The sequence below is a fragment of the Miniopterus schreibersii genome (genome assembly GCF_964146895.1).
Source record: "Miniopterus schreibersii genome assembly, chromosome: 10".
Classification (NCBI taxonomy): Eukaryota; Metazoa; Chordata; class Mammalia; order Chiroptera; family Miniopteridae; genus Miniopterus; species Miniopterus schreibersii.
Window position 1 is genome coordinate 61374137 of NC_138110.1, and position 17657 is coordinate 61391793.

At 52.6% G+C, this 17657-nt stretch overlaps 1 protein-coding gene across 1 annotated transcript in view; it reads left to right on the top strand.

Moving 5' to 3' along the window:
- The window catches only part of NOL4L (nucleolar protein 4 like), a gene marked incomplete at its 5' end in the record, with an annotated part of 116066 nt that overhangs the window by 33987 nt on the left and 64422 nt on the right, over positions 1-17657 (top strand). Inside the window, one exon of the mRNA XM_081149861.1 lies at positions 13415-13570. Within this exon, the coding sequence (XP_081005987.1) occupies positions 13415-13570 (156 nt within the window). The remainder of the gene's footprint in view (positions 1-13414; positions 13571-17657) is intronic.

The window sequence follows — 17657 nt, forward strand, 5'->3', positions numbered from 1 at the left end:
CTCAGGCACAAATCACTTACTGGGGAGGTGTGGCTGCAGGGTCTGCCTGTGTCTCAGTAGCCGCAGTGCCTGGCAGTGATATCCACCTTAATGTTGGCAAAAATGCCACTCATCCTTCAAAGCCCAGCCAAAAATGTCACCTACTCAGTGAAGCTTTCCTTCCTTTACACAGCCCTATGCCCTATGGTTCCGAGGCCCCTCCTCGGGATCATTCCTTCCTAGGCATCCCCTGACGGCAGAGACAGCTCCATCTTGGCTTCCTGTGAGCTTTCTTTTCTTCCCTTTCTGTCTCCCACACTCAACACTATAATTATCACTGGATGGCGAGCTCCTCAAGGCCAAGGAACATCACAATAAAGAGAGCTAATGTGCCGACTCCGTGCTGAGCACTTTCCTGTGCCCCCTCCTTAAATGTTCACAACCCTGTGGGGTCTGCTCTCCTCAAAGTCCCACCTTAAAGAGAAGCCAGTGGAGGTTTAAAGAGATTAAGTCACATGCCCATGGTTGCCCAACAAATCTGACACCAGAGAGCTGGAACTTTTAATGAATATCGGCAGTAACTTAGGTACAGCACCTTCCACCCGCCAGGCACTCTGCTGAGCCCTATTCAGGTTTCCTGCTCATAGTAACTTTTATTGCAACTCCATTTGTGGCTGGGGAAACAGAGGCACGGAAAGGTTAATTTGCTGAAGCTCAGGAAGCTAGTGAGGAGTGGAGTAGGAATTGAACCCATGCTATCTGGCTCTGAGTCGTGTTCTCAAACCTCATGCTGTGCTAGCGATTGTGCCCCGCCCCCCACCTGCCTGGGAGGGTTCTCTGTATCTCAGCATCCCCAGCACCTGGGATATTAGCTGGCCCTCAGGTGGCACTAGTTAGCAAGTGTGTAATGAATGAGGAAGCAGGTAAGCCAGTGGACATGGGACTCTACCCCAGCCATCCCAGAACCCTGTGTCTGGAAGCCCAAAGATGTGGCAGCACCTCTCCCAGGGTTTGTGCCCACCACCACCACCCAGTTGTCCAGACAGCCCCCAGGGAAGGACCAGATCCATAAACATGAGGCTCCACTTGGGCCCAGGAGGGGCTCTGTGCACTGTACAAGTCCTCAATATTATTGCTTTATTGTCATTTAAATGGAGCCTGCCTCAAACAGGCCACCCAGTTCTAGCCACCAGCAGTGGACAAAACCCCCATTGAAAAGCCAATTACAATCACTCCATCTAAATTGTCATGGATTTGTATAGAAAATTACATCTCCATTTAGTCCTGAAGCGACATCCTGGGCTTGGACAGAGGGGAGGCTGGCCCATTTACCCCGCCGGCTCAGCGCGGGTGCCGCAGGCAGAGAGAAAGCCCAAGCTGCTGGGTCTTGGCCGGCCTGGGGAACAAAGGCCAGTTTGTGGGGGCCCAGAGAGAAGCTGGGCCTCTCAGGGCGGCTCAGATTCCAGGCCTGGGCCGATGGACCCTGCACCGCCAGCTGGTCTCCCCTGCTGGCGGCTGTGGCCAGACGAGCTCCTGACAGCCGGCTTCAGGCGGCCGTCAACCCCACCATTCGAGGTGGCTTGGCTTATGTCCACACTGCCAGGAAACGAAGGCGGTTTAGCCTAGGGAACACTGGACTGGGATCCTGGGATCTTGGTTTCATTCATTCATTCACTCACAAGTTATTAGGTGCCTGCTGGTGGCCATGAGAATCGCGGTAGGGTAGAAGTGAGCTCCAGTCTGAGTGTCCTGGGTTTGGTTCCAGACTCTTTTCTCAGTGGCTGTGAAAAGCAGGCCACTTTATTTATTCAGGTAGTTCTGAAATTGTTGAGCACCTACTATGTGCCAGAGAACGGGACACAATGGTCCTGACTGGGTCCTTAAATCCAGTGGGGGTTCAGTGTTCTGCAAATGGTAAGCGTTCTGAGGGAAGTGAGTAGGGGATGATATGGTTTGTGGGAGTAGCTATGTAAGGAGGCAGCTCTGGAGCCAGTCACACCAAAAGCAAGTGGCAAGGGCATTCCAGGCAGAGGTAGTAGGCAGCCTGGAGCAGCAGAGTGAGCATGTGGTGGGAGACAAGGTTCATGGGGGCACGCTGAGGACTCTGTAGGCCCCTTCTCTGAGTCTCAGTTTCTTCATCTGCAAACATGGGAGTGACAACCTTAGCCTCTGGGGGCTCAGGCCAAGACTCAGAGAGATAATGTGTGTAAGATCTTGGTGGGACCTGGGCACAGGATGCTCCTGGCTAGCTAAGAAACCTCAGTTAGAGGGCGCTCTCCGTGGGCCGACAGGAATGGGGGCTCTGCATGTTGTCACTCATTAACCCTCACAACAACCCTATGGGGTAGTGCTGTTATTCCCATTTCAAAGATAAGGAAACGAAGGGAACAGCATGGGTCAGCTAGTTATTTGTTACTATTTCCATCATTCATACTATAGGTTAGCCCAAAGCCTGACACAGAAGAGACCCTCAAAGAGTATTTGTTGAATTAGTGACTACATCTGGGAGTGGGGTGCTGGGTGAGTGTGGGAGCTCAGTTGCAGATGTGAGTGACTCTGAGACTAGGTGTAACTGTCTGTGTGGGATTCTGACTGTGACTCTGTCCAATGACTGTATAGTTGTTTGTGACTTTGAGTGCAAGTGACTGTGTCCAACGATGTCACACACTTGTCTTCTGGAGCCCAAATGCCTGTTGGCTGTGGGGACTCTGTTAGTCCAACTGTGTGTGTTGCTGTGTCAGACTGTTTATCACTGTCTACACACGTCTGTCTGGACCTGAAGGGACACTTGGCACCCTTCCTGGGATGGCTGGCAGGCCCAGAGACTATTGAGAGGCAGGATGGGCAGGTTCAGAGGTGAGGAGGGCAGAGTCCCCATCCTCCCCCACCCAGCTCCACCAGGCATACAGTCAAATGGAAAAAATGAAAATGTTCACACCCGGGGCAGGCCGGTGGCTGCCCCATCAGGGACTGCTCTGTGCACAGAAAACAAGTTCTTCTGGTATCAGCTCAAGTTTGGCAGGAAGTGGCTTTTGGGTGGCAGGAAGTTGGATTCAGCTCATATCAGCCCCGGACGAGGGGCAGGAGAGCAGTTATCTGGGGTTAAACAGAGTAACCGAGAAGTGGGGCCCCTACACACTATACCCGATAGAGCTGAGGGCACAGCCCACCCCTCCTGGTTATTTGAGATGATGGGTGGGGAGGGGGGAGGCCTTGTAAAGAAGAACTGCCACCCATCAAGTAGCTACTGGGCCCCAGACACCACACAGAACTCATCATCTACCTCCCATTACCCCCATTTAGCAGATGTACAGACTGAGACTCTGGGAGTCAGTGACTTGCCTGAGGTCACCAAGACAAGAGGAAAGGGAAGAGAGAGAAATTTATAACTATCTAGAGACAAGAGGAAAACCAGGACAGAGAACAAAGAGGAGAGGGGAGATGGGAACAGAATATAGCAGTTGTATGAATACAGGGAACACTGGGACTACACCAATGAGAAGACTTCGGGGTACCCACTGCCTGCAAGGCCTTCACATGGAGTCACAGCTGACCCGGAGATCCTGAACCCATTTTCCAGATGAGGAGAGTGAGACCCACAGAGCTTCAATGGCTGAGCCATGCCTGGAGTTCAGGTCTGATTCCAAAGCCCGTGTTCTTTGAGGCCATGCCCCTGTGCCCAACTTCTAGGGAAGAGCAGTGGCTATACTAAAACAGATGCCCAATCCCACTAGCCAATTGCCTGAGGCATTCACCCACTTGGCCAGTAAAGAATCAGGGTTCAAACCTGGGCAGGGTAGCTGCAGAACTCACATGCTTAACCACGTGACAGGGTGTGCCAAGTACTATGCCAGAGCAGGCAGAGAAGGCCATGGCCCTGCCCTCAGGCTGGGATCCAGAGGGTTCAGCTTCTAATCTGAAGCCCCAAAGCTATACCTGGCAAGAAACTGAGTCTCCCAACTCCTGGGACACCCTGTATCCCCCCACCTAGCCGCCACTGTAGTCCCGGGGAGTGGGCCACTGGTCCTTCTGTTCTCATCCCAAAAGCAGCACCCAAGCTGTTCCCTGGTTGAGTTGCCGATTTGAAGTTCTGTTTGCATGTCGTTTGCACATTACTCAGCGCATGTCAGAAGGTACGAACATCTCCCTTTCAGGGAGGAGGGCTGTTGGGCCCCCCTGCCCTCCTCCAGACAGCAAAAATGCCAGCCGGCTAGACAGGGAGCTGCGCCCTGGCCTCTGACAGCACCCGCCTGCTGCCACCTCCCCCATTCCCTCCTGGAGCCAAATTTAGGCAGCTCTGTTACTGAGAGATGGGGAAAGCGGAGGCAGGAAACGGTGAGGTTGGAGGCAGCTCAGCCTTGGCCCTTGAAGGGTGGGGCAGCCCCAAGGGTGCCCCTGTCCCTAAAGTCTTTGGCCCAGCCTCCCCCCATCCCTCCTCCCACAGGAATGCGACTGGGTTGGAGAACGCTGGGTTCTCAGCTGTAGCCCAGGGTGCTGGCTACTCTGGCTATGAGAGGGAGGAGGGAAAAATGGAGGGAGGGAGGAGGTCATGGCCGGGGCAGTGGGGAAGGGATCAGATAGCCTCCTCCTACCCCAGACACCGCTGCCACTGGGGACAGGAGCCTGCTCTGCTTCTCAGCACTTCCTGCCCCTCCTTGGCGTGCACCCCCCCAGGCCTGATTGTGGGATTGGGGGCAGGAGGCACAGCTGAGCCTGTGGGGACTGAACTCCCCCCAAAAGGCCCCACCAGGTCATCTCCTCCTTAGGCTAGCCTTTGGCCTTGTGGACTTCGTTTCCTACCTGGGAAGTGGAGAGGTTGGCCTAGAATGATTTTCAAGTGGCTACCCGCACTGAGAGCAGGGGTTTCTGGGAGGCGTGGCAGAAATTAGGGACATAGCAGTGGCTTAAGGCCTAGAAACTTCTTAGAAATCTAGGATGTCTCAGGTATGGCTAAGAGAGGCAGCCCCTCACTGATGCTGGGACAGGATGTGGGTAGGCTAAACAGTGAAAGAGGGAGAAGACCTAGACTGGATAACAGCCACCATTAACCCAGGGGTGGAGTTAACTGTGCCCAGTAGCTGAGAGCATGGATCAAGGGGTCTGACTGCCTGAGTTTGAATCCCAGCCCTGCCACTCTGTTCGTGACTGTGGGCAAGTTACTTCAGCTTTCTGTACCTCAGTTTTCTCACCTTTAAGATGGGGATAACAAACCTCCCAGAGCTGCTGGGAAAGTGAAATGAGGCAGTGAATGCTTGGCACACATGAAGTGCACCGTGATGCCAGCCACCAGGTGTGATTGTTTTGTCTTCCTCAGCGGTTGAGAGGCCCCCCGGTGCTATAATGGATGTGGACTCCATGGGGAGGCGCTGTAGCGTGGTGGTTAAATGGCCATCGGGATGGAGGTTCAAGTCTGCATGACCCTGGGCAAATGGCCACACCCCGCAGCGCCTTGGGCGGGGAACAGCAAAGGCGCCTACCGCAGAGGGTCTGCGAGGATTACACAGATCAGGCTTGGCACCGCGCCTGACATAAAGCGGGCACTCCCTGAAGGAGAGCTGGCCAGGGCCGGTGGTACCGCCCCGCACACGGGACAGGTGGGCAGCGTCCCGGGGCTGGCTGGGCCGGAGCAGGGCAGGTGCCAGGGAATGGGGGAGGCGAGGCTGGGAGAGGGAGAGCTGGAGGGCGCGCGGGCGCGCGGGCGCGCGCTCGCAGCAGGTGCGTGAGGAGTGGGCGGAGCCCCGCGCCGGCCTGGTCTCCAGGTGAGCCGGAGCGAGCCCGGAGGCGGGCGCCTGGGGGAGGCACGCCGACCCGCCCACCCGCGAAAGCGTCCCTGTGTCTTTAACGCCCTCCTCCCCGCTTCCCCCCCAGCCCCCTTTGTGCGCCCCCCCAGCCGGGCTGCAGCCGCGGAGCCGTCCCCCCTGCACTGACAGCTGGTATCTAATTACTGTGTGAGAATGGAAAGTCAGGCTGTCCCAGCTCGGGGGAGAGGGGATTAACGTCTCCTGCAGAATACACTTCCTCTGGTGGGTTGCCATGGTTACTCTCATTACCTGCCTGCCCGCGAGGAGCCCGCGCGAGCCGCTCCAGCAGGCCCTCCGAACCCGGGCCGGCGCGCGCGCGTCTCCGGCCCCTCCCCGCCGAGGCGCACGCGCGTGCGCCTTAGGGGGGAGCGCGGCCGCCTCACCCCTGCCCCTCGCCCGGCGCCTGGCGCCCCGCCCCCGCCCCCCGCCCTGGCAGCTGTCAGCGGCGCGCGCGGCTCTGCCAGCCCCAGCGCGCGCTGTCAACAGTCATTACTCGCGGGCCGCTCCCTCCCCTCCCGCCCCTGCTCTACCTCCCCTCCCGGTCCGGGGTGGGGCCCGCACCTGGGGCCCCTGCTCGTTAGCGCTCCCAGGCCGCCGCCACCGCCCCTCCGGAGGGACCTGCCCGCCGGGCCTGCTCGGCTCAGGGCCGCCCCCTCCCGCCTAGAACCCCCTCTCTTCAATGACCCCATTCCCTGTCCTTGGCCACGGCGCCCAAGGGAGACAGGGGCCCCAGAGTCCTGGAGCTTGCCCCCCCCCCCAGACTACCGGTGACCCCAGTCATTTATGGGTGTCTCGCCCAGAGAAGGCGCTATTTATTTATCATTTAGGTTCCCACAGCCGTCCTGTGAGGTGGTGAAAGCCACTGTGCATATTGTGTCACCTCAACACAGGAGAAAAGTGAGGCCCAGGCAGGCTAGCCCCTTGCCCAGGCTCAGAGCTGAATTGTCCTCAGGCCTGTGACTTCACCCCTAGAGCACCTCCTGACACCCCCAGACCAGAATCCTCACAGTCAGGCCCTGACCTTGTCCTGCCTGAGAGTACCATTAGCTGCTCCTTCCCTCCATCCCTTAAACCGGGATCATTGCCCCTCTCCTGCCAAGAGGGGACACTCGGCCCACTGCACCCCTTCTGTTCCTATCCCTCCCCCCCTTTCCCCTTTCCAGACACCCCAGAGTTAACAAAACCAAAAACAGGAAAAGAAATAATTCAGAGCTGCTTGAAGGATATGGCATCCCTCAAAGGTAGTCCTGCTATTTGGGGGCTGATCCCAGACACCTTTCTCTGTGGCCCCCCCATTTGGGTCCCGGCGTGATTTGAAAGAAGATGGAGATTCAGTGAAGCAGAAAGGAGGTCTTGGAATATTTGAGGCCTGTTCCAGATGGCAGGTGCGACGCTGTGACGGCTCCGCACTAACAGTTGGAGATTGTGCACAAGGGTGAAGAAGAGGCAGGTGCTACAAAGAGTCCTCAGTGCCTTGTTTATGTACTTATTTATTTATGTGTAGGGGGGTCTCATCCCTCTGCCCCATACAGACCTACAGAGCTTGATGCAACTGTGTATAGGTCCTAAAATTCTGGTATGAATCTTTATTTTGGAGGGTTTTTTGGATTCTAGCTCACAGTAGGTAGTATTCATAATCCAGAGAAATGCAAATACTGTCTTTGTCCCACTTAAGCAATACCCTCTTCTCAATCATCTGATTGCCCTTTACAAATTATGCCTGGCTTCTCTTGGGGATTCTGAGGAGAGAATTCTGGAGATTTGAGTGAGGGTCTTCATTCTGGTTTTCTATTCTTTTTGTTCCCTGCGTTTGGTTTTTAAATTTCTCTCCACCTCTTTCCTTTCCATCTGAGAACCCTTTGCAGGAGGCTGACTCTTCCCCTCGGGTCTTTTTTCAGTTCTGCCAGGAGTTAGAATGGGACTCTGTAGCAACCGCCCAAAACTGCTACCCAACCTTTCAAACGCTGGTCCTGCCTGATTTTATTCAAGTGTAGTTTGAGGGACAGGAGGAGAAGTTAGGAGGAGCATGCAGCTCATATTCCAAGTAGCATCTGCCTGTAATCTCAGCCACTTAGCCTGCTGGCCCAGATGGAATGGAGCGGCATCCTCACATTTGCCTGTGCAATCAACCCCCTGAAGTCCTGGGCTCCCACACAAGTGGTTGCCAGAGGTGTGTTTCCACTGGGGTGAGTTCTGCTGACTGACCTTCTCCTCTGCTGGCAATGTCGTTGATTTTTACACCTTCTGGAGAGGTAGATCTGAAACACACCAAAAGGGCACATCCTAAGGAATCTGTTCTTTCTTCCTCTACCATAGGAACCCAGTTGAGAAATGTCCCTGCTATTTAGCCGCATCCTCTCAACCTTGGCTTCTTCATTGCTGGAAGGCATACACCACTGATGTGATGGTGGTGCACGAAACAGCACCCTGGTGGCCTGAAATGGTGAACCCACCTTGATAAGTATATAACTTATTATCAGCAAGTGGCTTAGAAGTTCCAATGAAGATGACAGAACTGTAATCCATTAGCATTTGGACCTCACCTGCCATCAAGGGCAGGGGCCCATTTAATTGGCTTAGTGGGAGATAGACAAGATGCAGTCAGATTCAGAGCTCACCTGAGGGATGACTCCTGACAAACAGCTCATGAGGCCATACCGGCATGGGTCTGTCTAATGGCCTGGTAAGACATGCTATCTCCTTCGTAGGTCTGCAGCCTTGGATGTAGCAGTCTTCCTTGTGCTAAGTACTCAGATCATTTGAGGAGAGTGAGGAAGCCCTAGAATACCTTTCAAGGGATGACCTGCTTAAGTATTAATTAACTGTGCCAGGGAGGACTTAAAAATCTGATGCCAGGATGCTGGGCAGTCCTGCCCTTTCTGTTCGTAATCCACATTAAGTTTCTGGGTAGGTATTTTGAATTATACTAATGTTACCCAATAATTTTCTTTTGTTCTCACCATTAGGAAAATTGGCCTTCATTGGAGAAGAAAATATTAATATGTTAGGCCTAGAAGCACAGAGCATGCCTGTATTTAATGAGTCAATGCCAGTTTCCCTAGTAGTTACTTTTCTGCTCAATTATGGGGACATTCCAGTCATCGGTTCTCAAAATCTGTGCATCAGAATTATTTTATGCCTTTTAAAACCCCCAGATTCAGTAGGTCTTGGGTGGGGCCTGAGAATTTGCATTTCTAACAAGTTCCCAGATGATGCTGATGCTGGTGACTTAGGGACCACACTGTGAGGACCACTGTTTTAAATAGTCTGAAATATCAGTGTTATTTAGGTAGCCATTTGGTGATTTCTTCACTGACTTGCAACCTGGCCTTTAGTTTAGAACCCAAATGGGCTGGATTTAAGAAAGATGGTGTTGTCCAAGAAAGTTAGTAGCTCTATGAATTTTTAAAAATGATTGCCATGTCTGGGTTTTCTTGGCCTGGGTCTGGCCGGCTGTTTGGAGTTGGCTGGTTCCAAAGGATGGAGTGTGTTACCATGGTGATATTCTTCCCCATGCAGGAAGGCCCCAGAGGTTGGTTTTTTGCAACTGACCATGTGTTTTTCTCATGGCTTTTCCCATGGGGTGCTGCGGGGTTCCATGCCATCACTCCTGGGTGGTGTTCCCAGGAAGCTGGGGCTCCAGGCCCTCTCTTTATCCAGTCTGTAAATAAAGTGAGCTTCCTTTGTCAATCCAGGGCCCAGTGTGCTGAAGGCAATGGATTAGATTAAGCTCATTTGGGTACAAAGCAGAAGTGGTTGGCAGGGGCATCCCAAGGCTATGGGGAAGGTGCTTTCCGCTACTTTAATTAGCATCTCTTGCCTTGTAGAGCTGTGCCTGGATTCTCAGCTGGGAAAGGCATGCCTCTTCTTCAGCATTTAGCATGAAGGTTATTACCTCTATGGATGCAGGGCATGGCAGAGATGTCTGTGGCACGTGACTGCCATAGGATTTCTTTGTTCTTCTGCCAGGGTTCCCCTTGAAGGCCACACAGATGTCCTGGTGTTCTTCCCTTAGGGTATAGCACACATGGTGGCCAGGTGGCCACAGCTTGGCAGAGGACAGTTCAGGGTGTGACTCTGCACACCTCGTGTGGGTTGAATTCTGGTTGCTACAGGCCTTCTCCTTTCCTGTGTGCATCTCTACAGTTGAGATAGACCAGTCACAGGACCCAGGTTTGAATATCAGGGAACATCACAATCAATTTTTAAACAGGGAGCTTTTAAAAATGCGCCCCTGAAGTGTTCTGGGATAACATTATGGGATAACGTTGGACCAGGTGCAAAGCTGTTGGTTACCCATGTCTGCCTAAGAATGGAGGTGGAAGCTGGGACAGACACAGGACAGGCACTGAGCAGTGTTTCACTATTTAATCCAGGTTGATTAGTTATACCTTGACTTTAGGAAAGCTTATTGCAAGTTTGTGCAACAGCCATAGCGTGCCATTTAGAACTTACATAAGACTATGCGTCTCTTTTTGTGGTGGGTATTACCTTGGGGTCCTGTTTTATAGCCTGAATGGATCAGAGGGACCAGAAATAAGAGTAGACTCCTAAACATAAAATGGTGAAACTCAGTGGGTCTAAAGCAGGGGTGGGAAACCTTTTTTCTGCTAAGGACGATTTGGATATTTATAACATCATTCTTGGGCCATACAAAATTATCAACTTAAAAATTAGCTATGAAAAAAGCTCCTAGATTTATTGAATTTTGACTTCCTGCCTGTGGTTGCCTTGGCAGGGCCAGACCAAATGATTTCAAGGGGTGTATATGGCTGCAGGCTGGACATTCCCTGCCCCTGGTCTAAAAGGAAGAGATGGATGTTTACAATCCTGTATGTGACAAATGCCTGACGTACATTCTCGCGTAATCCTGGGAACATCCCACTAGGACTTGTTAGGCCCATTTCACAGGTGGGAAACTGAGTTTCAAGAGGTTAAGAGTGACCTGTCCAAGGTCACCAACCTGATTAGGGAGTACTTTCCCACTCACCTAGCTAAAATATTGTCTTCCAACAGATTTTCTTTCTTCATTCCTTCCCACCAAAATTTATCTTCCTTTTTCAGAAGTATCTGTGACCTGAAACAATTTTATAAGCAGAGAGGCTATTCACTTTTGAGCAGCTAAATCCATCATTATGCCTCTGGATTCAGATTATCAAAATGTTGTGGAACTACTCACTATACTTTTTAAATATACATTTTTAAAATTAAGTTTTAATAGACATACATAAAGGTACACAGATTATAAGTGTTCAGATTAATGACTTTTTATAAACTGAACACACCTATATAACCACATCAGATCAAGAAATGAAAACTTAGTTATATTTTCATTCTTAAGATTTTTACTTTTTTTTTTGGTCAATATGAACCTCTGGGTAGAAGTATCTTATAACTCACCTGTTGTAATATTTATGCCATCCAACTCTGTCACAGCAATATTTGAAGATCCCCAAAATGCTGGGTAGTTACAAGTCAGCTAATGAATGAGTTAGTCACTGATAAGCCCTATTTACAGATGGTCCAGAACTTCAGAGGGGGACTTCAGATACCCCCAAGAAAGAGAGAACAGTAACTCCTGAGAGAATTTAAGAGCAGAAGAGTTATGGAATTTTACAGCTCCTCTCATAAGTGGAGCTCAGGGAGGTTGAAAAGGTTGTCAGGGAGGTTGAAAAGGTTGCCCCCAATCTCACAATAAGGAAGCAGGACCAGCAAGCAGCTACACACACACACACACACACACACACACACACACACCAGATGCATGCTATCTGAGAAGTTCCCATTGAAATGGATCCTGACCAGGAAGGAAGCCATTGGCAAGACTGCCTGTACAGGACCAGTGATGTCACCGCCTATGGTCACCACTCACAAATGCTGCCCACTGGCTCTAGGGTTTGGTAACTTACACCCCACCTGCCCTCCCCCATTTGCTCTCAAGTGGGTCGCTGGCAAAGAGACAACCCTGTTCACCCATCACAGCATGCTGGGAAAGTTGCTGGATAAAACTAAACCCTGTCTGTGGCCAGAATATATTGTGAGTGAGGATCCCATTCAGCACAGCCTCTATTCTCCTCAGACTACAAAGACTGAGGTGCTAAGCCAGCTGTGCCCCTTACCAGCCACCATATCACAGGCAGGTTCAGACCCTGACAGCCTCCCAGGTCTATGATGTTCAGCCCTATCATAGCTAGGAGAAACTTGGCAAACAGCAGCATAGTGCTTCTTAATGACGATATTTATCCAGCAGCCCCTCTGGGCTGGATTGGTGCTAAGTGCTACACATATCTCATTTATTCCTCTTAGTAGCTCATGGGAAAGGTGCATCTGTTATCCCCATTTTCCACATAAAGGATTGGAGGCTCAAAGAAGCAAAATAACTGCTCGGGGTCACACAACCACTTAAAGGATGGGGCCTTATTCAAAGTGGGGAAGAGTGGGTCTAAACTGCACTGCCTGGCTGCTTCCAGTCAGTAGTTCCTTCCTGAGTCTGCTGTGTGCCAGGCATTGTCCTAGGTGCTGCGGAGACAGCTGTTAGCTAATAGGTGAAGCCCACACCCTCACAGAGTCAACACTTATTGCATAGGATCCTTTGGGGAAGAATTATCTTGGAAATTTGTGTTTCAGGAACTTTTATAGAAAAGCCTTTTTCCCAAATTGTCCCCCAGCTTCCTCTTTATCTTTGAAGCCCCCCCGAGCCCTCCAAGTTGATGGCTGAGAGCCAGGTGTACCTCAGCCTGTGTGTAGCCTTTGCCCTGTGAATAAGGAACTCGCTGAGCAATCTGCTCCCTTAAAGTCCATGCGCGATCCTCACACCCCCAGCCCCACACCCTGCAGTCCCCCCCCTCCATCCCATCCCTACTAGTCGGAGAGGACAGGTGTTGGCCCAGAAGCTCTTCTATTGAAGGACCCCATCTCAATCCTGGCACACCTTGTCAGGGCCAGCTGACAGCACTCATGCCAGCCTGACAAGGGGGGGGGCTCTGCCACCCCGCTCACGCGGCCCTGCCACCTCCACGTGGCCTCTTGTCTGTTATGCTCTACACCACACACAAAGGGCCTGGGTGCTGTTGCTAATGCTCGCTCAGCTGCTGGAGTGGGGAGGGTGAGTGGTGGTGAAAAGCTTTTCTGAAAGGCCAGGGTGGAGGCAGGAGTCACCCAGGTGATCCATCCTGTCCCCTGGGACTCCAGCCCGGGACCACAGTGAAAGGTTACTGCTAATTGGTAAGCTCCTGGTGGGGCTGCATCTATTTAGCACTCCCCCCTCCCCAGAGACTTCCAGGATGGTCTTGGCACAGCGTGTGATTCGAGAGCTCCCCGCCCGAGTCTGGCACAATCTGTCTGAAATTGTGAACATGGAGCCTCTTGGTTTTTTAATTTGTATTTTTGTTGTTGTCATTCCCTGCCCATTGTTTCTGGGTAGCAGCAGCCACCCTTACTCTGGTGCCCCCTCCCTGGGTCCCTTTCAGTGGGCTCCTTCCACCCCTAGCCCTCCCCCTCTATCTATCGTTAGAGGCCTTGCTGGGGTCAGGGAACAGCGCTGTCCTGCCCCCGACCCACTGCCCATCCTCAGGGCCCAGCTCTCACCCCACCGTCATCCCTGACACTAACACAGCTTGTCCACCCTTTCGCAGGGGGCAGATGGCCTGTCGGAGCCGGAGGGCATCTCTCTGAAGCGGGTCGCTGTGGTGGAAGATTTCTTTGACATCATCTACTCAATGCATGTGGAGAGCTCAGCGGAGCCAGGCAAAGCCCCCAAGCACGCTGGGCAGAAGAAAACCTACCGAGCGGTGAGATTTCTGCCCCTTTGCCTCTGCTGGCAGCCCCAGGCCTTGGCAGGAGGCCATGGGCTCCGCACATGTTGGGCAGGGGGGTGGGGCAGGGAGCTGAGGCGTGATGAAACGGCCTTTGGGGACTCAGGGGGGCACAGGGCAAGGGCATGGCAGCCAGAGATGGCTCACAGGGCCAGGGGGCGGGTTCTGTGGTCTGAGCACAAAGGAGAAGCAGGTTGAAGGGAGTGAGAGGGAGGGGAGGGGAGGCACTGGGGCAGGAGGGAAGCCTTTCTCTCCCATTTCTGCTTCACTCGTTCCCCTCCTAGCCCCTCACCTCCTGCTCTGAGGCTGAGGGGGCAGGGGGGCTAGATAATAATAATCGTAAGGGCAAATGCTTCCGTGGCATTTACTGTATGCCAGGTCTGTCCTGAATGCTTCCTATGTGTGAGTTTTTTTCATACCCTAGTGCCCTGTGAAGTCACTACTGGGAGTTCCCCAGGGGAAGTCTGAGGACCTAGTCCCCAGCCTCAAGGAAATTGTTTGATTTTGGATGAGGAGTTCTGAGAGCAAAACCAAAACACAAAAAACAGAAATGTCTCTAAGACTAGCTTTGAGGAAACAAGAACCTAGATACCTGAGCATTTAGCAAAGGTCCCTCCAGATACTGTACTAATCCAAGGGGCTTCATGGAAAAGGTGGCATGGAACCCAGCATTCTAAGCTTTGGGTAGGCAGAAGGGAGCAAAGACAGCTGGATTGCTAGAGATGGGAACCAGCACACATGGGGAGGTGGAGGGGATGTTGGCCTGAGCATGAGGGGCCTGCCTGTATTCTGGTCCCATCTCCCCTTTGACCCCCATCACCATGACTTATGCACAGTTTTGAACCATTTGTCCAGTCCCCACCACTAAACCAGTAAAGCCAAGTACTTTACGTTCATTTAAACCTGACAGCAGTCCTGTGAGGGGCTGTGGTCCCATTTCTGAGTACCCAGAGAGTTAAGCTACTTGTCTAAGGTCACACAGCACCTGAGTGGTAGTCAGCCAGTGTCCTCATGCCCCCTCTGTGTTGACTTTCTCTTTGGCTTCCTAGAGACCTGCCTCTCTGTGGCCAGGCTTCCCCACCCAAGGCAAATGCGACACCCATCCCAAGTTCTTCGTATAGATAGCCTTGGACTACAGTGGAGGTGGCCTGTATAAGTCTATAATTTCTCCATATGGCGTGATTTTTTAAAAAAATCCAACAATCTGCCCTGCCCTTCCTCTCTAAAATCATTAAAAACATATCCTCTGGTGAAGATTTTTAAAAAAATCCAACAATCTGATATGTCAGAAGGTGGCCTTTGCCCTAAACGAGTCTTAAGGATGGACCTTTGTGCCAAGGACCTCAAATAGGTGAGGGCTGAGGGAAGCAGATGATTATACCACCTGGCCCACCCCTCCTGCTTCTCAGTACATGTGGGAAAGTGGTGGGAAGGGAGTTCTGAGGGTATTTCCACCAGAGGGTCATGGGTGAAGGGGAAGGGACACCCAGGCTGAGGCCAGTGTGGGCCCTTGGGTATCAGTGAGACCCAGCACATTTGCTCAACATTAAATTTGCCAGTCCTGGGCAGGTAGCATGTGCCAGGCCCTGTGCTCAGCACTTCCCATGCACCAACTCTCTGAGCCTTTACACACATGAAGATTGTATGTATGAAGCAGGTGCTGTAATCCCCATTTTACAGATAAGGAAAACAAAACTCCTGTATAATCTGCCTGAGGTCACCCAGCTGACATGCAGAACCAGGTAGCTGGCTCCAGAGCCACTACACATCCTGTCTTTCTACAAACCCCTGTGGTCAGCTAGTAAGGTGAATGACTTGCTGTTGTCCAGGTAGATGGGCTTGAGGCATCCAGACCATGTGATTTACCTGCCCAGCACCAAGCCTCACCTGCACGCGCTCCCTGGATATTTATGAAAGCCAGGAGCTGTGGCCTCCATGCTGTGGAGAGAACAGAGCCGGGCTGGTCCTGGCAGCATTTGCATCCCGGGGCCAAGCGGACGTCCAGGCTTTGCTCTGCATTTCCTGGCTTCTCGTCCATATGCCCGCCGCGTGCCCCACTTCCCGCTGCCCAGCCTGGAGCTGGCACATGACTGGCGGCAAGCCAGCTGGGCTGCGCACAGAGCTGGAATTTCAGCAGCAGGGCCAACGCTGAGTGGAGCAGGCCAGGGCCCTCCTGCAGTGGGTGTGAGGCCAAGGAGGCCGCAGCACCTCCCTCCTCCCCTGTGTGTCTCCTCTCCCTTCCCCCTCTTCTCCATCTGTCACCCTTCTCCATGCCACCCTTTTCCTTTCTGGGGGTTGGGAGTGGTGCCTGGATGTTTATGTCCCCCTCTTTTCATTGGCTGCCATTTCTTCAATCCAAGCCTACCTCTTTAGCCTCACTAGTGGACATGCCCCACTCCATCCACGCCTGTGGACAGGGAGCTCCCAAGGAAACTGTGCTGATGGCTGCAGGGAGGCACAGCCTGGCACAGGGTTAGCATCAGGCTCTTGGCTAAGGTGTTTGGGGACCTGTCTCTCTGTGTTTTGCCAAACCTGAATCCTGGGACTGCCTCATCGACTCTTGGGCACCTGGACTTTTGGATCCTTACTGGCCTGGGGTGCCTGTGGGAGGCAGGGAACTGGAAAGGAGATGGGTAAACTTGTTCAGGGCATTAAAGGAGGCACATTCTTCAGTGGGAAAAAGGACTTCCTAGCACCTACCACTGTTCAGCAGTGGATCGGGATCAGATAATGAGCTTTCTGAAGCTGGAGGTATATGAGTAAAGAGTAGATGGCCATTTATAATGGCCAATGCAGGGGGATTCCCACTTTGGGTAGGAAGCCCTTGGCTTTACTTTTTGCCTCTGATGCAGTGTGACCTGAGGGCCAGAGGATCCCAGGAGATCTCCAGTGCCGGGGCCTAGGGAGAGTTCCAAGTGGTTCTACAAATTTTCCTGAACCCACATGGAGGACTGGTCCTTTTTCAAGGGGCTTTTCTGGTGTCTGCACCCATCTGGGTTAGAGTGAGCCTGTTTGCTTCCTCCCTCGCGCCCAGGGTGCTGGTAGGCTAGATCGGGTTCCAGAACTACTTTGGAGTTGGGGCCAGATGTGGTCAGTAGCTACTCCAGGCCCACCATGTGCTAATCCACCCACAGGGCAGAAGGAGGATCTTGTAAAGTGGTGCAAATCCTCCCAATTGGCCTCATCTGTCTTTGTCGGCCTCTGAGTTGGGGAGCGAAATGGAGCCTTACACGTTAGCGACTCTAAATAGCTTCTGCTCTTCCTGCCAGCAAAATCTCTCTTGGTTTTTACCACTAGGAAAAACATAAGAGGCAAATTCACGTATGGGTCCCAAGGTCCAGGAAGGGGGCCCCGAAGAGAGCAAGGCAGCAGGCAGCCCAGGGCAGCTGAGGGAAGCTAGGTGGAGACAGGGGTCCTGGAGCATCCCCTCCTTAAACACAGCAGCTCTGTCTTTATCTGTTTCATGTTTTGGGCTTCAGCATAAGAGTCTATTTCCAGAACAGTGCCTGTAGCTCTAAAACTATCTGAAAACCCCCATCGTACTAACTAGAGCGTCCACTGGGATTGTATTCCTCATTTCAACTCAACCTGTGGTCCCGTGGCCTTGGGCGTCTATGCAGTCAAACAGAAATGGAGGTTCCTTTTCTCATGTGCACAAGCCAGGAGGGTGAACCAAGAGATGCCCACAAAAGGTTGCAGGCCCCAGTGCGGGGAGGGCATCCTCCTCCATGTGGGTCCCTACAGCAGTGCAGAGCTGGGCTGACTCCCCAGGGATTTCTTAGCAAGGCTGCAGACATTCCAGCCATGCAGGGCAGGGCTTTCTCCCTGGCCTTCAGACAGCTCCAAGGACTTCTCACCTATCTGCCTTGGGTCCATCCCTCCTTCCCCTTGTGGAACACAGGGTCAAAAGGGGATGCACCCAGCACTCCCTCTGCATGTGGCACTCTAGCCAGCCTTTGCATACTGCTGGGTTTCTGCAAGGCGAGGAGAGCTGGGGCCACCATTCTGGCCCATGGTCCTCTCTGGGAACCATTCCTGTACTCTCAGCAGGCCAATGTGCAGC